Source organism: Gopherus evgoodei, chromosome 4, assembly GCF_007399415.2.
Source record: "Gopherus evgoodei ecotype Sinaloan lineage chromosome 4, rGopEvg1_v1.p, whole genome shotgun sequence".
Taxonomy (NCBI): domain Eukaryota; kingdom Metazoa; phylum Chordata; order Testudines; family Testudinidae; genus Gopherus; species Gopherus evgoodei.
In genome coordinates, this window is record NC_044325.1 from 44,899,222 (window position 1) to 44,925,436 (window position 26,215).

Sequence of the window (26,215 nt, forward strand, 5' to 3'; positions counted from 1 at the left end):
CCTACATTCTTTGTTCCTTGATAGATACATTTCTATTGAGCTATATTAAAACGTATATTGTTTGATCACACCCAGTTTAATCAAGAGATCCAGATCGCTCTGTATTCATGACCTGTTGTTGCAGGGTGGTCCCCTGCTCCTGCCCTGAAGAGCTTAAAACAGCCCAGGAGAGGGCTGGGGCAAGAAGCCTGGGCTGATTGGGCAAAGTAGGCTCAGCTGTGGCCATGCCCCAGTAAGGCCCAGCTGGCCCCTATAAGAGGCTGTAGAGGGAGATGGGCCTGGCTGCAGGGAGCTAGAGACAAAGTATCTGAGTGGAGCAGGGTTGGGGACAGGCTGAGGAACTGGGGCGCTCCAGCCTGGGAAGCCCCAGGCTGCAGCCTAGCATTGGGGCCTTTTCTAGGTACTGGGGGTTGCAGAGAGCAGCCCAGGGGTAGGCCAAGGCAGCAGGTCGAAACCCTCCTTGCCAGTGATGAGTAGGCTGATACTGCAGTCTGCCCCAGGGCGTGGGGCTAGAAAATGACTTGGGTGGCAGTTCCCTGGGGTGGGGAGACCCTAAGACTAAGGGGTTACTGCCAGGAGCAACACCCCAGATAGAAGGGCATTGGGTCCAGGGAGGGACACAGGGGCCAGAGGACAGGCAGATCACTGGCCCACAGAGGGTGTTCCAGAGCTGGAACCGAGCTAATTCCCAGAAGTTACCAGCAGGAGATGCCGCAGGGGTGAGTCTGCATGTCTACACCTGTCCTCTGCATTATTTACAATTCTCCCAATTTTGGGGTCATCTGAAAACTTTCAGTGATGGAGTTTGTTTTCTTCCAAGTCACTGAAAAAAATGTTAAATACTGTAGGGCCAAGAACCGATCCCTGCAGGACCCCATTAGAAACACATCCATCTAATAACTCCCCATTTATAATTACATCAACACCGACCAGCTAGTTTTTAATCCATTTCATCTGTGCCATGTAGATTTTCTCTCTCTCTGGTGTTCTAATCAAAAGGTCTTGCAATACCATACCAAACGTCATACAGAAGTTTAAAAGTATATTAGATCAACACTGTTTACTTTTATCAAACTTGTAATCTCATAAAAACATCTCAAGCTAATTTGATAGGACCAATTTTCCATAAATCCATTGATTTGGTATTAATTATATTACCCTCCTTTAATTCTTTATTAAAAGGATCCCCATATCTGCTGCTCCATTATCTTGTCCAGGATCAATATCAGACTGACAAGCCTATAAATTAGCCAAGTCATTCTGTTAACCCTTTTCAAATATTGGCACAACATTAACTTTCTGTCTGTCTTCTGGAACTTCTCCAAGTCTTATTTAAAATCAGCATTAATGCTCCAGTGAGCTCCTCAACCAACTCTTATAAAACTCTTGGATGCAAGTTATCTGGACGTGCTTATTTAAAAAATGTCTAACTTTAGTAGCGGCTGCTTAACAGCCTCCTACGGGACTAGTGGAATAGAAAGAGTGTTATGACCTTATGACATGACAATATCTATTTTTCACCCAAATTTACAACAGAAATTTCTAGGGCATTCATCAACAGTCTCTAGAAGCAAGAAAGGTGACAAAGCAAAGAGACAATAACTCCAATAGCACAGCACTCCTTTGTACCACACTGTTGCAGTGAGTTTAGTATTGACTTGGGAGGAAAAAGCATCCCCCAAAAATCACCAACACTATTTCATGCAGAACCATGAGTTTTCAAGAGAGATCACTCATCCAAAAGGAATCTAGGGTCAACTGTACTTGTGAAATGTGACAGAATCACAGCCTAAAGTAGCATGGCGGTAAAATCCCCTTCCCATACTTAGTGCTACCCACTGCTTGTATCAGAGACAGAGAAACACAAGTCATATTGTTCCCAATAACTTACTTCCATTTCCAGGGCTTGTCGCTGTGCAGCCCTAACCCCCAGTCCTGCAGATATCAGTCCAAAACCCCATCCTACCAAAGAATCCTATCCCTCCCCTTAGCATATATTTTTTAACAGGACCGTAAGTGAGTGAAGTTACTGGAACCCATTATTCAAATATACAAGAGATTAGTTTCAACTAGCCTACCCCCGCCCCCAATAGAACTAGTACATCCCACCCTAAAATACAGTTAAGGGATGGGAAAGGTCCAGCTGAGGCAGACTATGCACATAGGTGCAGTCTGACTACTAGCAGCAAACACCAAAGCTTATGAAACATACATGGCAGCCGCCAAGCTTGAGGTGCTCCCTGACAGCTTCCCCCTCTCCCATACCAGCTTCCCTTTTCTCAGCATGAGAATAGCCAGGAACCACATACATTCCAACTCTGAATCCAAATACTGTAAGTGAAGGGTGATGCTCAGACATGCCACAGCCTTGTTATGCCTGCTTGCAATCTCAGCCTGAGCAGAGATGTTGCCACTCCACATTTAGGTCACTAGAATCCCACCATAGAGCCCAACTTTAGCCTTATCTAACCAGGCCACATGTCTGCCTCCCCTTTGGCTGCATCCTCTGTTGGATCCTAGTGGGAAAGCAGCAGCAGCAGCAAGCAGTAAGTGTGGTGGTGTGGCAAGCCAACCTGCCTGCTGCCAGGTATAGAAAGTGAGGGGCTTGTTAGTTTCCTCAGTCAGACCCCAGAGAGATCCTCTAATCTCCAGCCAGCCCAGAGACCTGTAAATCTTCAAACCCACAATTCACAACAGATGCCCCAACCAGACCTTGCTCTCCGATCTAAGAAACCCTACCAGACACCAAATCTCTGCTCTTGAAAAATACTTCATCTACCAGCACCCAAACAGACCTCATTTCTTCCCCAACCCCAGGACCCACCACCTATCCCAGACATCACAGCACACATTACCCCCTAGTCACTCCCAGAAGAGCACTCAGCCATGTTAGCACCTGTAGCTCAAGCACCCCCAGAATCCACCCGCATTTTCCACCTGCCTACACCAACACTCCCAGACATCCACCTATCTCCCTACCTGCCTTAGCCTCCTAGCTTTCAGGTTTTGTACAGCTCCAGGTCTTATGCCCCCACTGCTTAGGGAAGGGTATATTAACCATAAGGTGAAGTTTACAGTCCTATGTAAACTTGGCAAATATGGGGTAATTAATCAGGACACTAAAGGAGTCTGGGAGAGATGGAGGACAGGACAAAAGGCCTGTTAACAGACATGGGGGAAGCAGTATCGTTAACTCCGCTCTTATTGCATGGGTGCTACAGAAAAGAGACAAGTGAGCAGTGGTCTTTCCCTGACTGTACACAAAAGCCATCTAAAACAGGGGTTCTCAACCTTTTTATTTCTGAGTCCCTACCCTCCATTATGCTACAAAAACTCCACAGCTGTGCCACAACTGTTTTTCTGCACATAAAAGCCAGGGCCAGCATTAGAGGATAGCAAGCAGGGCAACTGCCCGGGGCCCCACACCACAGCTTTCCAGGGCCCCCTAAGTTGTTCAGGATTCAGCTTCAGCCCCAGGTCAGGGTGGCAAGGCTTGGAGCCCCAGGCTTCAGCACCCTGTGGTGGGGTTTTGGCTTTCTGCCCTGCGCCCCAGCAAGTCTTAATGCTGGCACTGCTTGGAGCACCCCATGAAAACTGCTCGCAGTCCCCTAGGAGGCCCTGAACCCCTGGTTGAGAACCATTGATCTAAACCAACTCTCTGAATCTAAGAATCCCTACTTCTAATTATGGAATCTCCCTCTTTACACTTCACAGTTGCTCTTGGCTCCACTGGACTGTCAAGGGCTCCCTGCTTAGGGCACTAAGACTAAACGGAAAGCCACTTGCACCTTCCCTAGTCTTTGCTCTTTCAAGACTTGCTGTTTAAGGCAAATGTCTCAACCAGGGTTGCCAACTTCCTAATCGCACAAAACTGAACATCCTTGCCCCAGCACTTCCCTCAGTCATTCAATTCCCCACTCCCTCTATTGCTTGCTCTCCCTAACCCTCACTCTCTTTCACCAAGCTGGGGCAGGGGGTTGGGTGCAGGAGAGGATCAGGGCTCTAGATGGGGCTGAGGGGTTTGGGGATTGGGAGAGGGCTCAGGGCTGGGGTGTGGAAGGGGTTGTGGAGTGCAGGCCCAGCTGGGCTGCACTTACCTCAGGCCCAGTCAGCAGCACAGCAAGGCTAAGGCAGGCTCCCTGGCTTCGCATTGCTCCTGGAAGTGGTCGGCGTGTCCAACTCCTAGGTGCAGGAGCCAGAGGGCTCTGCACAGTGCCTGTCCCCCACGGGCACCAGCCCTGAAGCTCCCATTGGCCATAGTTCCTGGCCAATGGGAGCTGCGGAGCTGGCGCTCGGTTGAAAACTGCATACCTAGGAACCCTTGTCTCAATCAGTTGCTATGAGCTGCTGCTGAACTATGACTGACAGACAGACAGACAGACATCAACATGATGCCCCGAGAAAGCTGCTCCATGGGCTAGAACTGGTAGAAAGGGGTTACAAATATTTCCACCCTTACACAGTACAAGGGCTGCAGCCCCAAAGTGCAGCTAGGAATCTTTCCCCTACAGAATGGGAGCACAACACTGGTCCTGGGTCTTGCCTCTGTTCCAGCGCCTGCTCCTAATCACACACCACAGATCCCCAGCCTGTGATATCAATTATCTCCACAGCAGAACAAGTAGTGGAGCAGTACACCAGGTAGGTGCAGCAGTAGAAGTTGAGCAGTTAACCCCATTAGCACATTGGTGCTGGTGACAGTGTATGGTGGAGCTCCTATACCCAAAGCCAGATGAATCTATTCAAATGTCTTCGCGCTAAAGAGCGATAGGAAAAGCCACAGTGCAAGAAATGCAAAAACTGGGACAGAACTTCGAGAGACCAACAGGTGCAGGAAATAGGGTCTCTTGTGAAAAGATGCAGGAACAAGCTAACATATGGGTTTCAAACTCTCATCCTACCATTAAGACTATTTTTCACCTTTGCTGGGTTGTGGCTATAATGAACATCTGCAGTGAAGAGAAGGTAACTTAAACTAGTCCAGCTCCTTTTCTGACAATTCAACACAAGGAGTCTGCTGGAAAGGGAATAGGGTAATGCAATCTTAATCAGTTTCCTTCCGCAGCCCCTTCCATGCATAATGCATCTGCTGCTGCCCAAAAAGGTGGGGATAGGAAGGAGAGAAAGATGCAAGAAGAAAAAAAAACACACAGTAAAGTAAGCAAAAGGAGAGAAAACAAAGAGCAGAGTCCAATGGGTAGAGCCAGACAGTCTGATAGCTCCTTTCCTTTAAGGTTCTCCAAGTGCCAAAGGCAGGAGACAAGAGGTCATACAGTTAGACTTAGTGGGACCCCTCAGTCTCCTTACCACGTAACGGTGAAATGCTAAAGGAACAATCACTATAGCATATGCAGTTACTGTGTAAGAGCCATTTTCTTCTCTCATTCTTTGACAAAATTTTCTCCGGACCCTCAGAAGAGCTGCTACTGTTGTCTGTGGGAGTATGCAGCTCTAACTGTGGAGTCCAGCCCATGGATACCTATTAAGAACTAAACCCTATCACAATGCCTCTCTAATTCCCATGGGAGCTGTATGGGTGTAGCCAAGGGCATCATCTGGCCCTGATTCAAGAACATTATTTGGCTTCCCTACCCTATCACCACAGAGATAGTACGGAACGAGGCCTCATCTCTTTATTTACATGATGGGGAAACTCAGGTACAATTGGGGAAGTGAGCTGCCCAAGGCCTGGTCTACACTATGATTTTAGGTCAAATGTAGCAGCGTTACCTTGATTTAAGCCTCGACCCATCTACACGACAAAGCCTTTTTTCCACTTAAAGGGCTCTTTAAATTGATTTCTTTACTCCACCTCCAATGAGGGGATTAGCCCTAAAATCGGCCTTGCCAGGTTGAATTTGGGGTAGTGTGGATGCAATTAGACAGTATTGGCCTGTGGGAGCTATCCCAGAGTGCTCCATTGTGACTGCTCTGGACAGCGCTCTCAACTCAGATGCACTGGCCAGGTAGACAGGAAAAGGCCAGCAAACTTTTGAATCTTATTTCCTGTTTGGCTAGCAAAACAAAATGACAAAATATTAGAAAAAGTCTCAAAGGCAGGGCCACCCAGAGGATTCAGGGGGCCTGGGGAAAAGTAATTTTGGATGCCCCTTCCATAAAAAAAGTTGCAATGCTATAGAATACTATATTCTCGTGGGGGCCCACTGGTCCCCCTGGGCAGCCCTGCTCAAAGGGCATGAAAGACAGAGGCCATAACAGGGATGCAAAGCAGTGCCGTGTGAAAATTAAGGAGCTAAGGCAAGCCTACCAAAAAAACAGAGGAAAACAGCAACTCCGGATCAGAGCCCTGAACATGCTGCTTCTATGATGAGCTGCATGCCATGCTAGGGGGTGCAGCCACCACTACCCTAACACTGTGCTTTGACTCAGTCAATGGAGAATCATGCAACACGGAAGCGGGTTTTGAGGATGAAGATAGGTCATAGCAAGGAAGTGGAGAAACCGGTTTCCCCAGCACCCTGGACCTGGAGCCATTAACCCCTGAACCCACTCAAGGTGTGCTCCCAGACCCTGAAGGCAAAGAAGGGGCCTCTGGTGAGTGTACCTTTGTAAATATTACACATGGTTTAAAAGCAAGCGTGTTTAATAATTTGCCCTGGCATTTGTGGCCAGTACAGCTACTGGAAAAGTCTATTAGTGTATGGAGATGGAGCGGAAATCCTCCAGGGACATCCCCATAAAGCTCTTCTGGATGTACTCCCAAAGCCTTGGTAGGACACTTTACCACGCCAGGCCAGTAGCATGTAGTCAGGAATCATTACATAACAAAGCATGGCAGCATATGATCCCAGTGTTTGCTGGCATTCAAACATCTTTTGTTCTTTACCTTGCTGTGTTATCCTCAGGAAAGTGATATCATTCATGGTCACCTGGCTGAAACAGGGTGCTTTTATTAAGGGGATATTCAGAGGTGCCCATTCCTGTGGCTGAACAGAAATGTTCCCCGCTGTTAGCCACGCAGTGGGGGAAGGGATGACATGTGAGATCTCTCACACCAAACCGGCAGGCCCACACTACAAGAGGCAAAATGTGACCTTGTAACGAAAGCACATGTGTTGTGTAATGTCAACAGCAAGGTTTAATGTGAAAGTGCACCCCTTGTTCTCTAAAATGTCTAACTACCACTCTCCCTTTTCTTCCACCAGCTGCAAATGTTTCTCCTTCACAGAGGCTAGCGAAGATTAGAAGGCGGCAAAAAAAAAAAAAAAAAAAAAAAAAAACACACTTGGGATGAAATGTTCTCTGAGTTCCTGCTGTCCTCCCACACTGACAGAGCACAGCAGAATACATAGAGGCAGACAATATCAGAGTGCAGGAAAGCAATATGAAGGCAAGAAGAGGTGGCGGGCTGAAGAGAGTAAGTGGCAGGCTGAAGATGATGGTGAGGTCAGCTTGCTGACAGAAGGCAAGAGTTGATGCTGAGGCTGCTGGAAGATCAAAGTCATATGCTCCAGCATATCACTGAGCTGCAGGAAAGGCAGCAGGAGCACAGACCACTGCTACAGTCCCTACGTAACCAACAGCCCTTCTCCCCAAGTTCCATAGCCTCCTCACCCAGATGTCCAAGAATGTGGTGGGGGGCCTCTGGCCACCCAGCCACTCCACCCCAGAGGATTGGCCATGCAACAGAAGGCTGGCCTTCAATAAGTTTTAAAGTGCAGTGTGGCCTTGTCCTTCTGTCCTGGGCTACCTTGGCAGATATCCCCCTATTTGTGTGATGAATTAATAAAGATTGCATGAATGTGAAGCAACAATGACTTCAGTACCTCTGAAAGTGGTGACCAATGGGGGGGGGGGGAGGGGAGGGTGGCTAGCCTACAGGGAAGTAGAGTGAACCAAGGGGTGGGGGTGGGGGCGGGGGGGCGGGTTTCATCAAGGAGAAACAAACAGAACTTTCACACTGTTGCCTGGCCAGTCATGAAACTGGTTTTCAAAGCTTCTCTAATACGCACTGCACCCCCGTGTACTCTAACCGCCCTGGTGTTTGGCTGTGCATAATCAGTAGCAAGGCAATTTGCCTCAACCTCCCATCCTGCCATAAATGTGTCTCACTTACTCTCACAGATACTGTGGAGCGCACAGCAAGCAGTAATAACTATGGGAATATTGGTTTGGCTGAGGGCTGAGTCAGTAAACTGCACCAGCATGCTTTTAAATGTCCAAATGCACATTTTACCACCATTCTGCACTTGCTCAGCCTATAGTTGAACAGTTCCTGACTACTGTGCAGGCTGCTTGTGTATGGCTTCATGAGCCATGGCATTAAGGGGTAGGCTGGGTCCCCAAGAATAACTATAGCATTTCAACATCCCCAATGATTATTTTCTGGTCGGGAAGAAAGTCCCTTCCTGCAGCTTTTGAAACAGACCAGAGTTCCTGAAGATGTAAGCATCATGTACCTTTCCCAGCCATCCCACATTGATGCTGGTGAAACATCCCTTGTGATCCACCAGTTTTTGCAGCAGCATTGAAAAAAGTATCCCTTGTGGTTTATGTACTCATTGGCTTGGTGCTGCGGTGCCAAGACAGACAGAACCCATATCCCTATCGCCCCACCACCGTTAAGGAATCCCATTTAAGCAAAGCCATCCACTATGACCTGCACATTTCCCAGAGGCATTACCCTTGACACCAGCAGCTCTTTGGATTGCGTTGGCTACTTGGATCACAGCAGCCCCCACAGTAGTTTTGCCCACTCCAAATTGATGCCTGACTGACCCGTAGCTGTCTGGCGTTACAAGCTTCCACAGGGCTATTACCACTCACTTCTCAACTGTGAGGGCTTTCATCTTGGTATTCTGGCGCTTCAGGGCAAGGGAAAGCAAGTCAAAAGTTCCATGAAAGTACCTTTACGCATGCGAAAGTTTTGCAGCCACTGGGAATCATGCAGACCTGCATCACTATATGGAGCCACCAGTCTGTGCTCGTTTCCCAGGCCCAGAATCGGCTTTCCACAGCATGAACCTGCACCATTAACACCATGATGTGCACATTGCCAGGGCCCGTACTTTGTGAGAAGTTTGTGTCCATGTCTATGCCTCACTCATCAACATGCTGCCATCACCTGCTCACCTGGTTTTGCTTTGGCAGGTTCTGCTTCTGCATATACTCCAGGATAATGTGTGCAGTGTTTACAGTGCTCAAAATTGCCGTGGTGATGTGAGCGGGCTCCATGATCCCAGTGCTATAGCATTGGGCTGAAAAAAGGCACAAAACAATTGTCTGCTCTGATGGAGGGAGGGGCGACTGACAACATGGCTTACAGGGAATTAAAATCCACAAAAGGGGTGGCTTTGCATCAAGGAGAAACACAAACAACTGTCTCACAGAATGGCCCCCTCAAGGACTGAACTCAAAAGCCTGGGTTTGCAGGCCACTGATTTCACAGAGAGAGGGAAGGAGGGAGGAAGGAAGCAAGCAAATGAATACAAAACAAATTGGGTCTATTTCTTGTTTTGATCTACTCTATCTTTTAGATCTTTAGCTGGCAGCAGACAGTGCAGTTTGACTGCTAGCCATCATCTCCTGGCTGCTTGCCAGAAAACGGTGCAGTAGGACTGTAGCCATCGTCATCTCCTGGGTGCTCGGCAGAAGATGGGAATGACCTGGCTGAGTCACTCCTGTCTGCCCCGGTGCCCCTGACTGACCTCACTGAGGTCGGCTAAAAGAGCACCCAGAAGTATGACGATGAGGGCTACTAGTCGTAACCCACCATCTGCTGCCAAAAGGCAATGAGCTGCTGCTGTGTAGCAATGCAGGCCCATGTCTGCCAGCACGCAGGAGACTTATGGTGATGGTCAGCTGTACGGGCTCCATGCTTGTTGTGGTATGGCATCTGCACAGGTAACTCAGGAAAAAAGGCATGAAACTATTGTTTGCTGTTGCTTTCACCAGAAGGGGGCAGGGGGGCTGACAACATGTACCCAGAATCACCCATGACACTGTTTTTGCCCTGTCAGGCACTGGGACCTCAACCCAGAATTCCAGTGGGCGGCGGAGACTGAAGGAACTGTTGGATAGCTACCTGTAACGTTGCACTGTGGAAGTTGATGCTAGCCTCAGTACTGTGGACACAGTCTGCCGACTTAATGCACATAGAGGATTTTTTTTGTGGGGACACAATTGACTGTATAAAAACAATTTCTGAAAAACCAACTTCTATAAATTCAACCTAATTTGATAGTGTAGACATACCTCAGAGACACAGCAAACGGCTAAACAGGCAGTTGATTTCAAGCCACCTGACTCAGCATACTATGCTTTACCACAAGACTATTCTTCCTTTCTATAAGCTCAAAACCCCAGTCTAATGTAAGAAGTGATGAGCCAGTGGTGATAATCCAAACTTGACCCCTAAGTGGATGTGCTTGTCCATGGCCACTGTGCTGGATGGAGGTGCCTGTGAAAGGATCATGAGAATGATCCCCAGCCCTCCATTGCAGGAATTCGTTATGCTCCCCAAATAGCCAGGGCCCGCAAGGCAGGGGTTACTAGGAGTGGGGGGGACTGGGCTGCTGCAGCAAGCTCTGGCCACAGCACATCCTGTGAGGTAATGTGAATTCCTTGGCTCACAGGGAGCACCTGAATTCTTTGGAAGCCACAGGAATTCAGCAGAGAAAAAGGTAAATATCCCAGCAGAGCCAGTGCTAATTAGCAAGCAGGGCTACTGAAGGAGGGGGCACTGCAGACTCTGGAGTTCAGTGAGCTCAGATGGCAGGAAGGCAGCCCACTGTCAGACATTATGAGGCTCAGCTGCCAGCTCAGGCATTACTGGAACTCTCGTGTCATTCTTAAGTACACATTCACCTCCCCCTCAGCTACTGCTCCTTCGGTCCTTCACAAGCACATTTGGTTTTCAGCTCAATTTGTTGCTTTACAAAAAAAAAATTCTGTTTCAGTGAAATTCAGACTACAAAGTTCCTGCTGGGCTGGAACCCTTCCAGTGATTCAGGACCAGAAATGGAGCTGACTAAAAACAGAAAATTCAGGTAGTAAAGACCAAGTTTAAAACAAAACTGAAGACATTTTTCTAGAACACCAAAAAACAACCATTGTGCATCAACACCCCCTAATGGTCACAACAGCAAGGCACACATTTCCCAAAGCCACCAGGCAGGATGGGGCACACACACAAAGGGGAAGTCCCTGAAAAAGATTCAGGCTCATTTCCATTTCATAATACGCTAAACAGAAGGAAAAACTGGGAGGGACAGAATGAAACTTCTCTACTTTGCAGGCTATGGGCAGTAGAAACCATTCAAACCTTAACTGTTACCCCCCTCCTCCCTTTGCATTCCAAGCATAAGGCTCTCTGATTGAAGGGGGATCAGAAACAGAAAAACACCACACAATTAAGACAACCAGCCAATTTTACAGCAGGTCAGAGGAGACATCTACCTGCTAGTACCATGAGATACAAGGAGGCATTCAAAATCAGTTTGATGCCTCTTTGAATACCCCCCATGGGTTATCTTTCTGGTTTTATCTAGACTAAGATTGAAAGGTGTGTATTTGAACAAGTCAGCTAACATAATTCAGAAGTCTGTAGCAGGCCTAGGCTCCCCCTAAGCTTTAGCTATCCAAGATTGGAAGTTTTTCTAGAAGACATGCTTTAACTCAGAGGTGGGCAAAGTATAGCCTGCAGGCCACATCCGGCCCACAGGACCGTCCTGCCTGGCCCCTGAGCTCCCAGGCAGGGAGGCTTGCCCCTGGCCCCTCTCCTGCTGTTCCCCCTCCCCTGCAGCATCACTTAACTGCACCACCCGGGCAGCTCAGTACTGGTGCACCCCTCATGGGGGGGCGGCAGGGGAGAGCAGGGAGTGAGGTTCACCCGCAGCCTCAGGGGAGCAGGTGGGCAGTGCGGATGGCAGGAGTGCTGCAAACACGGGCGGGTGGAGTATTCAGGAGGAGCACCAGCTGTCCACACAGCCAGCCAGAGAAAAGCAGCGCCTTAAAGGGGAAGCCACCGCTTCTCTCTGGCTGCACGGCTGCCCCTGCTCCTCCTGTGTCCTCCGCCCATGTTCACAAGGTCACATTCTGAAAGGGGCTGGAGGGGGAGCCCCGGGGGGTGGTCAGGGGACAAGGAGCAGGGGGGGGTCGGATGGGTCAGGAAGTGGGAGGGGGCAGAGGGTAGGCTGTCTGGGGAGGCACACCCTTCACTACCTGGCCCTCCATACCATTTTGCAACCCCAGTGTGGTCCTCGGGCCAAAAAAAGTTTACTCACTCCTGCTCTAACTCATCCAGAACTCATGAGCTTGATGCAGAAGGCACCTGATGAAATTCTATGCCAGTGTTATGTAGAAGATTAGACTAGATAATAATGATCTCTTCTGGTCTTGCATCTTAATCCTGATCAGTTTAGCACATTACAAGCAATGTGCTTTGACTATATTAGGTTTTTAAAAAGTATTAGCTAATATGTTCTAATGATACACCTTTAAATCAAATCTGGACAAGACCCTAAGGGACAGCATGGCATACCTCTGTCTCACAGAGAAGCCTTGTTCTTGTTTCAGGCACTGAGAGAACTGAAAGATCATCACCAATTCAAAACGAACGGACACAGGACTGAAAGAGTGGACTACTGGATTAGGAACATTGACAGTTGGCAGCTGGGCAAGACCAGAATAGTAGGGGGTACTACAGGGCAAGATAAGAGGCAGTGACAGAGCTGTTTGATGCTGTTACCCTTGTTGCTGCTCTGAAAGCTGGACTATCAGCTTCGATGGCCTACTGTTACACCCCACAGAAGCTTCCTCTGAGGAAAGAGCAAGCCACAATAGAGCCTGCTCTTGTGTCAGGCACCTCAACTCAGGGCACCTTGAATTCTGCCCAACACTCACTTCTCAAAGCAAGAAAACAGGACTTAACAGTGCAAATGGAACAGCTGCATTCAGAACTTCTGAGAAGGTTCAAAAGCTTGAATAACCCAGAAGACTTCTTCATTCGATCTCTGCTTCCTCACTCCTACCTGAGGGAGCTTTCCTATGCTCCACCTCCTGTCATTCTGCGTAGATGGGAAACACACAGCAATGCAGCATCAGAGCCTAAACCTATTTCCTCTGTTCCAGAGCCTCACTTCCAAACATAGATCACCTCATGTCAAGTCAGGCTCTACCTTGGAAGCCAGACACAGGGAGGTTTCAGCTCAAGCAAACAGGCATCAGCTCATGCATGCTCTTTAGTCCCTCACATCAAGAAAAATCATGTCATACGGGGCCTCCACATGTTCTATCATCAGTAGCTCTTCTCTGCCAAGAGGCATCAGCTCTACCCCCACTGGGGCTCCCTGAGGCATGGCATGAGCTGCACACTAGCTTTCAGGGGGATGCAGCAGAACTGGCAAGGAGCAAATACAGGCAAATAAAAAAAGTCACTTTTTGGAGACTAGCCAGGTTTTGAGAATACAAGTGCAGAATACAGGTGCAATGTCATTGCTCTGATCAGCAAGAGAGGTCCCTAAACCTGGTCTCCACATGCACAAAGCCCTCACCCCCACTACATCTATGCCATGTCCATCTGTGCCACACTATGCTTTCACCACATATCATCCCCTAGACCTCCCAGGAGCCCTACCATACCCTGTTTCCACTCCTAAACACTGCAGCTTCTACAATGGGGAAGGAAACCCAGCCTCCATTCACAGTCACAAGTGTTGAACCCTTCTCCTTCACAGTCTGAGGTTGACCCAGCCTTAGCCAAAGCACCAATAGTCCATAAGCCCTTAAAGGGGTCTCTCTGGGCATTTATACCACACCAGAGAGACAAACAAGAACCTGGAGCTCCAGGATCTTGTGTCCAGGCACACAAATCCAGGGCAAGGGGAAAAATATCATAAGACATTGAAAACAAAGGTTGTTAGTGCCACCTAGAGGTCACACAGAAGGAAACATGTAATCCGGGGTCAGCAACCTTTCAAAAGTGTTGTGCCGAGTCTTCATTTATTCACTCTAATTTAAGGGGAGGGGAGGGGGGACAGGGATAGCTCAGTGGTTTGAGAATTGGCTTGCTAAACCCAGGGTTGTGAGCTCAATCCTTGAGGGGGCCACTTAAGGATCTGGGGCAAAAAATCAGCACTCAGTCCTGCTAGTGAAGGCAGGGGGCTGGACTTGATCTTTCAGGGTCCCTTCCAGTTCTATGAGATAGGTATATCTCCATATATTTATTTTTTTTATTATTATTATTATTATTATTATTATTATTATTATTATTATTAAGGTTTCACATGCCAGTAATACATTTTAATGTTTTTAGAAGGTCTTTCTATAAGTCTATAATATTTCAACTATTGTTGTAAGTAAAGTAAATAAGCTTTATTAATGTTTAAGAAGCTTCATTTAAAATTAAAATGCAGAGCCCCCTAAACCAGTGGCCAGGACCCAGGCAGTGAGTGCCACTGAAAATCAGCTCACATGCCCTAGGTTGCCTACCCCTGATCTACTCTCTCACATTCCTCAACCCTTAACCCCCATTATATGACTTTACACTGTTTCTGCTCCATCCAATTGCTAGATATACCTGGGGGATTGCCATCACCTGCTCCACCTACTCACCAGCTCTGCAAATTTGTGGGGGGAGGAGGCAGCTGAAGATTCATTGAGGAAGTTGATAGGAGTAGGCTTATTTCCATCATTTAAAAGTACTCCACATAAGCCCCACTGTGAGCTATCAACTGTGGGGCAGCAGCACAGCTATGGGTCACTCTACCAGGGTCAGGCTAATTCCCTGACCTCAGGTGACACTCCCCAGGATGTGCTTCTGATTTTACCTTTGGCACCAATTCTGTAATAATGCATCAGGTATCCTGTAGCTGATGGAACTATGTCTACAAGAGATCTGGCCTTTGAGAGTAGCATGCAGACCCTCCACAACACCTCACACCAGACAGACTGGCCTCCACTTACATTAGCCCCTTCTAAAAAAGAATACAAGGTGTGGATGTGGGGGCAGATAAAGTACAGTAGCTACTGTAGGGTAAGCAAGTTTAAGATGTGCTGTCTGCGCACAGATTCCACTCCTGGTGCCTGTGCACTACCTGTGCTCAAGTCAGATTTTTTGGCCAGCGACGTCCATCTGGTGGTCATGCCTGTGCCCTTGCAACCTCCCCATCTGAGGGCACAAATGGCTGAATGGACCCAACTGCCTCAATTCTTCACCAATACAAAAAGGCACAGGGATAGAACTCCATTAGCGGATGAGGGCGAGTTGAGAAATCTGTATGGACAACGCATCTCAAAGAGCCAGCCACAGTTGCTGTGAGATAAGTAGCCATTCTTTGAGCAATTGCTAACAGATTCCACTCATGGTGACTAACAAGCAGCTGTCTATTTGCTTAGAGGTGGGTAGGAGTCCCGTTTGAATAGTGACTGCAGGACAATCCTACCAAAACGGGCATTCAGTCTGAGACCCATAATAGGTGAGGTATGGGAATATTGCTCAAACAAGCAATTTAAGCTGACTGAGCCCTAGTGGAAAGAGCTGATATGGCCTGGCTAACTCACAGCAAGTTCTAACACTGCGAGACCCACTTGGATAACCTTGGAGTAGATAAAGGTCACCCTTTGATTTTGTCAGCAAATGCAACAAGTAGCATGTGTTGCCAAATGTCTTAGTTCTATCCAAACAGAAAGACAATGCCCTCACTACATCCAGTGCATGAAGCTTTGCTTTACTCAGGGTTAGAATAAAGCTTAAGGAAGAATAAAGAGGTGAATGAACTGATTTACACACAACTCAGACAACACTGGGCAGAAAGAGTAAGGTCTAAGGAGAATCCTGCCTTGCAAAATACTGACATAAGCCTCAATCTCCCCATCCCTCCTAGCTGAGGTAATGTCAATTAAAACCATTTTCCTAGCAGCCATCTGTTAAAAGCTTGCTAAAAACTCAGAGGCAACACATCAACACTGCCAGTGACATATTAAGGCCCCATGGAGGACAGGGCTCTCAAACTGTGGGAAAAACATGCATGAGAATCTTCAATAATGGTCACTGGAGACTGGGGAAACAGTGTGGCCACAGATAGGAGAGCAATTTGCAGATACTGCTGTCAGAGGGATTCTTATGGAGCTGATGGAAGGTCCAGAATTGCTGTCTGGACTAACTGCTAGCCCTGAAGCAAAGACTAGTGCCATCAGGGAGAAAGATGGTGTTGAGAAGCTCATAGAAAAATATACAGCTAATGAAAAGAGGTTATGTTTGGTCAAAGATTTCCTGCTCTCAGCAGAACATTCTGAACCTGAGCAGAGCAGCTTCTCTCAGCAGGATTCCTTTATCCAGTATCAAGGTAGTCAGGCGTACGGATACTGGATATGGGTGCAGAATCCAGCCATTGCTCTGGAAACTAGATGGTAAATAGGTTCTGCAGTTGTGTTGACAGATTAACCAGATCTGAGTACAAGAATTGTTTTGGCCATGCTGGAATTATGATGCAAGCAGCATTCTGCCTCAGTTTCTTCAAGATCCTTAGTATCATTGGAACTGGTGGAAAGGCACACAGTAGCCTGCTGTCCACAAGATGAGAAGGCATCTGTGGACTTTCTCCCTCCTGTCCAACACAATTTGACACTTATTTGCAACAAGCCACAATAGGTATACTTCTAGGACACCTTCATTTGCAAAAGATGTGATGCAGAACTGAGACTCTGAAAGACCAATTGTGTTTTTTTGGAAAGGACCCTGCTGAGCTGGTCTACCAGAGTGTTCTGAAGACCCAGATGGTGCAGAACTACCAATGAAATCTGACACAGAATGCATCACTCCCCACAGTAATATGGCTTCTGGAAAGAGATGGGGATAATCTTGCTATCCCCTTACCAACTTAATACAAGGCAGTGGTTCTCAAGCAGGGGTATGTGTACCCCAGGGGGTACACAGGGGTCTTCTGAGAGTACATCAATTAATCTAGATATTTGCCTCATTTTACAAAATGCTATATAGAAAGCATTAGGGAAGTCAGTACAAACTAAAATTGTATACGAGACAATGACTTGTTTATACTGCTCTATACAGTATACACAGATGTAAGTACAATATTTATATTCCAATTGATTTTATAATTACATGGTAAAAATGAGAGTAAGCAGTTTCAGTAACAGTGTGCTCTGACACTTTTGTATTTTTATGTCTGATTTTGTAAGCAAGTAGTTTAAGTGAGGTGAAATATAGGGGTATGCAAGACAAATGAGACTCCTGAAAGGGGTACAGTAGTCTCAAAAGGTTGAGAGCCACGGATATAGGGCATTGCTGTGGTGTTGAATCAGCAATTCAAGTGCTGACAGACATTAAGAAGGGACAGAAAAAGCTGCATGCCAGGGAGATTGCCCTGACCTCTAAATTGTTCGCGTGCAGACTTGCTTCCTGAGGAGACCACAGTCCTTGACTTTTCAATAGCTCAAGAGGAGCCCTTCCTGAATGAAGGCATCGGTTACCAATATCTTTGTAGGAAAAGATTATGGAACTCCACTGCATATCTAAAGTGGTTCTGTTAATCAATTTGACAATTCTAGTGGGACCATGACAATCATGTCCATGCAGCATCTGCTGGAGAGCTACTGATCTCAGCCATTTTCTACCTAGATCAATGCTCTCAGGGTTCCCTCTTCACTTTGAACTCTGAGGTATAGATGTGGGGACGCACATGAAAAACCCCCTAAGCTTATTTCTACCAGCTTAGGTTAAAAACTTCCAAGGCACAAATCCCTCCTTGTCCTTAGATGAGCACAGCTGCCACCACCAAGTGAGTTAGACAAAGATTCAGGAAAAGAACCACTTGGAATTCCTGTTTCTCTGAAATATTCCTCCCCTCCCCCAGCCCCTTCACCCCCTTTCCTGGGAAGGCTTCAGACCGACCAAAGTGAGCACAGACCAGATGTTTAAAAACAGGATTTTATGATAAAGTAAAAGAAGCACCTCTGTAAAATCAGGATGGAAGGTAATTTACAAGGTAATCAGATTCAAAAGAGGTTTTCCCCTCTAGGCAAAACTTTAAAGTTACAAGAACAGGGATAAACCTCCCTCTTAGCACAGGGAAAATTTACAAGCTAAAACAAAAAGATAATCTAATGCATTCTTACTATTTCTGTAATACTAGATGCTTAGGTCAGGTATGGCTTAGGGAGATGTATTTTCCCTGCCCTGGTTCCTCACTGACCCAGAGAAAAAAAGGAAACCAAAACAAAAACCTTCCCACACAGATTTGAAAGTATCTTCGCCCCTTATTGGTCTTTTTGGCCAGGTGCCAACCAGGTTATTTGAGCTTCTTAACCCTTTACAGGTAAAGGAGGGATTAACCCTTTACATGGTAAGGAGGGATTTTATGCTACCCTTAACTGTATGTTTATGACAGATGCTGTAGTTTGGCACACTGTGTGATTATAAGTGTAAAACCATTTGTCCTAGAAGCCTTCAACATCCTCATTTGTGGTGTTGTGGGGGCTAAAGCTGATCAAGTGGTCTAATATTGTATGAAATCTTTGCTACTGAAGGTAAGCCCTCACTAATTTGGAGTCTAACATTGCTCATGTGAAGTTTATAGTATGAGTTGGAATCTGAGGATTTCACTGTTAATTTTGAAACCTAGAGAGATGGAGAATTTCAGGATTGTCTTTGCTAAGTCACCTGTGGTGGTGGTGGTGATCTTCCCTGAATTAGCCAATTGTCCAGGTAAAAGTGTACCTGGACTCTTGTCTCCTTAGATGAACTGCCACTAATGCCAGGTATTTAGTAAAAGGCCCTTAGAGTTGTGGAGAGGCCAAAGGTTAGAACTCTGTATTGGTAGTGGGAAGTTCCTATCAGGAATCGAAGGGGTTTTTGTGAACCAGATATACGGAGATATGAAAATAGGCATGCTGCAGGTTGAGAGCCATGAACTAGTCCATGAAATCTAAATTCCTTTCATTAGAAGTCAGGGTCCACCATTTTGCATCTGAAATAGTGAGCAAAGAGGTTGAGACAAAGATCAAGGGTGGGTTTACTGCCTTTCTACTTTAAGATTCAGAAATAGTAGAAATAAAAATCACTTGCTCCTGAACTTCAAGGGCAGTTCCTCCCCTGGTTCCTGCTCCCAGTTGTAAGAGGTAGTCTACCTCCTCTCTCAATAATCTCTTGAGAGAGGTGTCCCTGGAAAAGGACCAGAAGGGGACAAGAGGTTTGGAAGAGACTGAAAAATGCATGGGACATCTCTTCCTTATGATCTGAGGGACCCAGTGGCCCAAGGTAATTCCAGCCCAAGCTTCTTAAAAAGGTGGTTGCCAAAGGGGGAGGGGGGAAGAGAGAAAAGGGGTAAAATAGATCTTGTGGTGGTCCATCCAGGCTGTTAGACCTGCTGCCCATTCAAAGCCCCAGTCTTCAGGGCAGCTGAGCAGGAACCAATGGGTTACCACCAATGAAATCTCTGCATCTTCCTTGGAGGCTCAGACAATCATGGAGACTGCCACTAATACTGCATTGAGAAACACTTCCTGAGGTATAGCTGGTGTTTACATTGCTTTCTTTTAGGATTGTCATAACTATAAAAAGGGAAGAATATACAAGAGGGTTGTTACAATATTATAAAATCCCTCCAGGCCAGAGACAAAATCCTTTTACCTGTAAAGGCTTAAGCCCAGGTGACCTGGCTGACACTGACCCAAAGGACCAATAAGGGGACAAGATACTTTCAAATGGGGGAGAGGGGGGAGAAAGGAGGGGAAGGGGCTGGAGAGAGAAGGCAGGTTTTGTTTGTGCTTTGTTTTGGTGTTCAGTCTTGGAACTAAGAGGGACCGGACACCAATCCATGTTCTCCAAATCTTTCTGAACAAGTCTCATATTTCAAACTTGTAACAGACAGGCAAGGGATATTGGTTTCTCTTTGTTTTCTCAACTTGTGAATGTTCCCTTTGCAAGAGGGATGTTTTGCTGCAACTTTGAAACTAAGGCTAGAGGAGGTTCCTCTGGGCTCTTTGAATCTGATTACCCTGTAAAAGTTATTTTCCATCCTGATTTTTACAGAGATGATTTTTACCTTTTCCTTTTAATAAAATCCTTCTAAGAACCTGACTGATTTTTCCACTGTCCAGAGACCCAAGGGTTTGTGTCTTTGATCACTTGGTTAGGATATTATTCTCAAGCCTCCCCAGGAAAGGGGGAGTAAGGGCTTGGGGGGATATTTTGGGGAAGAGGAACTCCCAGTGGTCTCCTCTTTCTGGTTAAATCACACCAGGTTTTAACCTAAGCTGGTAGAAATAAGCTTGGGGGTTTTCATACAGGTCCCCACATCCGTACTCTAGAGTTCAGACTGGGGAAGGAACCCTGACAAGGGCAGTGGTTCTCAACCAGGGTACGCATAGGTTTTCCCAGGGAGTACAACTCCTTGTTTAGTTTTACAACAGGCTACATAAAAAGCACTAGCGAAGTCAATGCAAATTAAAATTTCATGCAGACAATGGCTTGTTTATACTGGTTCTATATACACTATCAATTGGAATATAAAATATGGTACTTTTAATTGTATTTTATAGTTATATGGTAAAAATGAGAGTAAGCAATTTCAGTAATAGTGTGCTGTGAAACTTTTGCTTTTGTATAAGAGGTTTTATAAGCAAGTAGTTTAAGTGAGATGAAACTTGCGGTATGTAAGACAAAAAATCAGACTCCTGAAAGGGATCCAGTAGCCTGAAAAGGTTGAGAGCCACTGTTTTAGGCGATGGGACAGAGACCCAAAGAGCATAGAGTTGCCTGGAATCCTTCAAAGTATGTGGTGCCTTACCAGTGCCACTGCTAAACAGATGACATCCCATTCGAAGGAAGCTCTCTATTACTGCTTAGATCTCCCTTGGGATCCCTGAGGGCTGAAACTATGACCTCTTCATGGATATTGGTGTGGCCATTGTTTGCACCTCTTGTCAGGCACATTCAGTGCAGCCTGTGGAGATGTTTGAGCAGTTAATTGGCTATCAGCCACAAGAGATTATGGTTCCTCCTGATGCTTCTTGGGTAATTTATCTAAGAAATTGGAGAATTGTCCAAGTTCAAAAAAATCTTATTGTGGGAATAGTGCTTCATAATTTGCTTCCTTCATTTGTAGGCTTTCAACCAACAAGGTTGAGCTTTTGTGGGGTCCTCTCACATGGGTATTTTGTAGGACTTACTGTTTTGTTCTCTCTGATACAGCTTGTACCACAAGAGTGCCAGGCATGGGATGCTAACAAAAATATTCAGAGGCATGATATCTTCTGTCTGCTGTCTTGAAGTTAGTAGACAGAAGCTGGTGTCTGCACATCCATTTGGCACATTACAACAGACCATCGCTGACTGGCACAGCCAACTTTCCTCAAGTTAGATCAAGTATTATTCAAGAGTTTAGTCCTGCCTCAGGGCAGGTGACTTGACTATGACCAATTGAGATCCTTCTAGGCTTACATTTCTATGAGTCTCTTCTACAGTCTCTAGAAGGACATACAGGGTATCAGCCATCTGTTTTATTAGGTCCTGGAAGACAATGAATTAATCCTCTGAAGTCAGTGAAGGTACTGTCACTGCCTCATCAGGGCAGGACAATATTGGAGCTGGGATTTGATGCTCCTGCTCAGGAGAATGCTTTTCTTCTCCATTCTTCTCCTCTTGCCTCTTCACAAGTGAGTTGACTTCTACAACTGCTGGAAACTGAATTGGTCTCTTCAGCTCTGGATACAGTGGGGAATGCTGGCTTTCAGAAATAGGGCCAAATAGCCCAGGGATCCAGTATGATTGGTGCAGGAAGGAGAGTGGGGAGGAGTGCACATCAATGATACCAGGACAGGTGCTCACTATGATGATGTGTTCTTAACTCCTCTAACTGAATAACATCTAGATCTTTTTTACTTCCCCCCGAGTGATCCAGAGGGGGGATGGAAGATGAGGGGATGATTTCCCAATACATTTTAGGGAAGAGGAGAAGGAATATACCTCCTCTAACAGAAGGACAATTCTGTCAGAAGTACCCTGCCTATGAACCAGGGAGGTTTGCATAGAAGTCTCTTCCCTGGACACATGGACATTCTACAATAGCGGGGTGGGGGGACATGTTAAATTACCTCCTGGAATACCTTAACATTGTTTTTAATACTAGGCCCACCAAATGATGTGATAAATGTAGAAGTGCCAGATACAGAAGTACACTGTGCTGGGGCCAGTACTAGAGGGAGTATATTCCTAAGCCTTAGATGGTACCACCTGAGCTGCCTTAAATATCAGCACTGAGGTACCATCAAGTGTCTTTTCCAACTTATGACTTGCTTTGACTTCAGCTGACATAACTCAACTTCCTTGACACCAGCAGGAGGCCCAACCTGTGTCTGGGGTCATCTTTAGAACAATGCTCTTTCCTGCCTCTGCCAGACATCAACGCTGATGACTGGTGGACAAATGAGGCCTTTCAGAGGAAGTAGCCTAGGAGTGCAACTCACCAGGGCACTGAGGGAGATGGACAGAACCACACAGAGGCTTCTCCTAAGCTATTCCAGAGTCTGAGGAAGCCTGCACTGACTTCTCCAGCAGGAAGAACTTCAGCCTCACCTCACTCACTGTATGGGTGCACTTCTTGCAGAGTCTATTGCTAAAGAATCTCTAAGTTTTAGTCAGGAGGAGATCAGATGAGAAACAAACATTCACATAAAAAAGAACCTGACACATTAGAAAAGGGCAGACAAACACAGTGACAATTTTTTTTAAAGTGCTTGTACACAAATGTTAGAAGTCTAAATAATAAGATGGGTGAACTAGAGTACCTCCTGTTAAAGGTATATGTAGGCATCACAGAAACCTGGTGGAATGAGCACAAATCAGTGGGACAATCATTCTGGAGTACAAAATAATATTGGAAGGACAAAACAGGATGTGTGGTGGGAGGGAAGGTAGCATTATATGTGAAAGAAAATGTAGAATCAAATGAAGTAAAAATCTTAAATGAATCCATGTTTCATAGAATCTCTATGGACAGTAATTCCATGCTCTTACAAGAATATAAGAGTAGAGATCTATTATCGACCACCTGACTGGGACAGTGATAGTGACAATAAAATGCTAAGGGAGATGAGAGGCTATCAAAATAAAGAATTCAATAGTAAGGGATTTCAATTATCTCCATATTGACTGGATACATCACCTCAGGACAAAATACAGAGACAAAATTTCTCAGTAATTTAAATGACTGCTTCTCCGAGCAGCTGGGACAGGAATCCACAAGGGGAAGGCAATTATCGATTTAGTCCTGAGTGGAGTGCAGGATCTGGTCCAAGAGGTAACTATAACAGGACCACTTGGAAATCGTGACCATAACAGTTTAACATTCCTATGGTGGGAAGAACACCTCAATAGCCCAACACTGGCATTTAATTTCAGAAAGGAGGAGAACTATGCAAAAATCCGGTTAGTTAAACAGAAATTAAAAAGGTACAGTGACAAGAGCAAAATCCCTGCAAACTGCATGAATACTTTTCAAAAACACAACAGAGGCCAACTTAAATGTATACCCCAAATTAAAAAAAAAGAACAGTAAAAAAAACAGTAAAAGCCACCATGGCTTACCAACCATAGAAAGGAAGCAGTGAGATAAAAAGGCATCTTTTAAAAGAGGAAGTCAAATCCTGGTGAGGTAAATGGAAAGGAGCATAAACACTGCCAAATTAAATGTAATAAGAAAAGCCAAAAAAAGAGTTTGAAGAACAGCCAGCCAAAAACTCAAAAGATAATAAAATGTTAAAGTACATCAGAAGCAGGAAGTCTGCTAAACAACCAGTGAAATCGCAGAACTATTAACTAGGGTTTGTAACCTGTCCTTTAAATTGACTTCTGTACCCAATGACTGGAAGATAGCTAATGTAACGCCAATATTTAAAAAGAGCTCTAGAGGTGATCCCAGCAATTACAGACCAGTAAGTTTAACATCAGTACTGGGCAAATTAGTTGAAACAATAGTAAAGAATGAAATTATCAGACATGTAGAAGAACAAAGTGTTGGGCAAAAGTCAACATGGTTTCTGTAAAGGGAAATCATGTCTTACTAATCTATTAGACAGGGGCGGCTCTAGGTATTTTGCCTCCCCAAGCACGGCAGGCAGGCTGCCTTCAGCCACTTGCCTTAAGAAGGTCCCCGGTCCCGTGGCACACCTGCGGGAGGTCCACCAAAGCCACAGGACCAGTGGACCCTCCGCAGGCATGCCGCCAAAGGCAGCCTGCCTGCTGCCCTCGCAGCGACCAGCAGAGTGCCCCCTCCCCCGTGGCTTGCTGCCTCAGGCATGTGCTTGGCTGGTGCCTGGAGCAGCCCCTGCTATTAGAGTTCTTTGAAGAGATCAACAAACATGTCGACAAGGGGAATCCAGTGGATATAATGTACATAGATTTCCAGAAAGCCTTTGACAAGGTCCCTCAAAGGCTATTACATAAAGTAAGTTGTCATGGGATAAGAGGGAAGATCCTTTCATGGATTGAGAACTGGTTAAAAGATAGGGAACAAAGGGTAGGAATAAATGTTAAATTTTCAGAATGGAGAGGGGTAACTAGTGGTGTTCCCCAAAGGTCAGTCCTAGGACCAATCCTGTTCAACTTATTCATAAATGATCTCAAGAAAGGGGTAAACAGTGAGGTGACAAAGTCTGCAGAAGATACTAAATGGCTCAAGGTAGTTAAGACCAAAACAGACTGAAGAACTTCAAAAAGATTTCACAAAATTAAGTGATGGGCAACAAAATGGCAAATGAAATTTAATGTGGATAAATGTAAAATAATGCACATTGGAAAAAATAACCCCAACTATACATACAATATGATGGGGGCTAATTTAGTTACAACGAATCAGGAAAGATCTTTGAGTCATCATAGATAGTTCTCTGAAGTGGTTTGTGCAGTGTGTAGCGGCAGTCAAAAAAGCAAACAGGATGTTAGGAATCATTAAAAAAGGAGAGAATAAGAATATCATATTGCCCTTATATAAATCAACTGTACACCCACATCTTGAATACTGTGTACAGATGTGGTTGCCTCATCTCAAAAAAAAGATATACTGGCATTAGAAAAGGTTCAGAGAAGGGCAACTAAAATGATTGGGGTTTGGAATGGGTCCCATATGACGAGAGATTAAAAAGCCTAGGACTTTTCAGCTGGGAAAAGAAGAGACTGAGGAGAGATGATAGAGGTATATAAGATCATGAGTAGCGTGGAGAAATTGAATAAGGAAAAGTTATTTACATGTTCCCATAATATAAGAACTAGGGCCACCAAATGAAATTAAAGGAGATTCATCTTCATACAGTGCACAGTCAACCTGTGGAACTCCTTGCCTGAGGAGGTTGTGATGGCTCGGACTATAACAGGGTTTAAAAGAGAACTGGATGAATTCATGGAGGTTAAGTCCATTAATGGCTATTAGCCAGGATGGGTAAGGAATGCTGTCCCTAGCCTCTGTCTGTCAGAGGTGGAGATGGGTGGCAAGAGAGTTCACTCCCTCTGGGGCACCTGGCATTGGCCAGTGTCGGCAGATCGGATGCTAGGCTGGATGGACCTTTGGTCTGACCCAGTATGGCCTCTTATATTCTTACATATACCAACTGGCAAAAGGAAACTAATTCTTGCTCGCAAATGAGCTATCCTAAAATCAAAGGTGAATCGTAGACTGCTCAAGAGAAGCAGACGGTGCTGGGGCTGTGCCTGGTCTCTAGGTACCCTTCCCTCAACTACTCCCAGGCAAAGTGGACACAACCATCTCTCAGTTCCTTCTTGCTACCTGTGGAGCCCCATTGACTAGCCAAAAAGAATCTGATCTCAAGTATGTGGGGTGCAGGTGCACAAAAATGGGATCTGTGTGGACAATCACTCCAAGAATTTGCTTTATCAAGACTTTTCCCCTCCCATAACCAAGTCATTAAAATCAGTTATTCCAATGCAGTCTGAGGCATGGGGGGAAGGGAGGGGGACACGACACACCAGCATCACTAAATACCTACAGCTAAAACTTTGAGGCACGCCTTCTCTGCCAGGCCTCAATCAAAGATGAGCATGGCAAAGGTAGGGAGAAGCTCTCTTGATCCTAATGCTTCAGGTTCAACTGCCTTGAGGGAAGGGGTGTGCATCCTACCTGGCTAGTCCTTCCTCGTAGAGGTAGGCAACAAGTGGATCATAGGACGTCACCAGTACATACAGGCGCACATCGAATTTGAAGTCTGGAAGAAGATTAGCAGG

At 45.9% G+C, this 26,215-nt stretch overlaps 1 protein-coding gene across 1 annotated transcript in view; it reads right to left on the bottom strand.

Annotated features, from left to right (window-relative positions):
* Positions 1-26,215, bottom strand: part of TTLL5 (tubulin tyrosine ligase like 5) — a 254,241-nt gene that overhangs the window by 213,579 nt on the left and 14,447 nt on the right. The window contains 1 exon segment of the mRNA XM_030559099.1: positions 26,112-26,196. Within this exon segment, the coding sequence (XP_030414959.1) occupies positions 26,112-26,196 (85 nt within the window).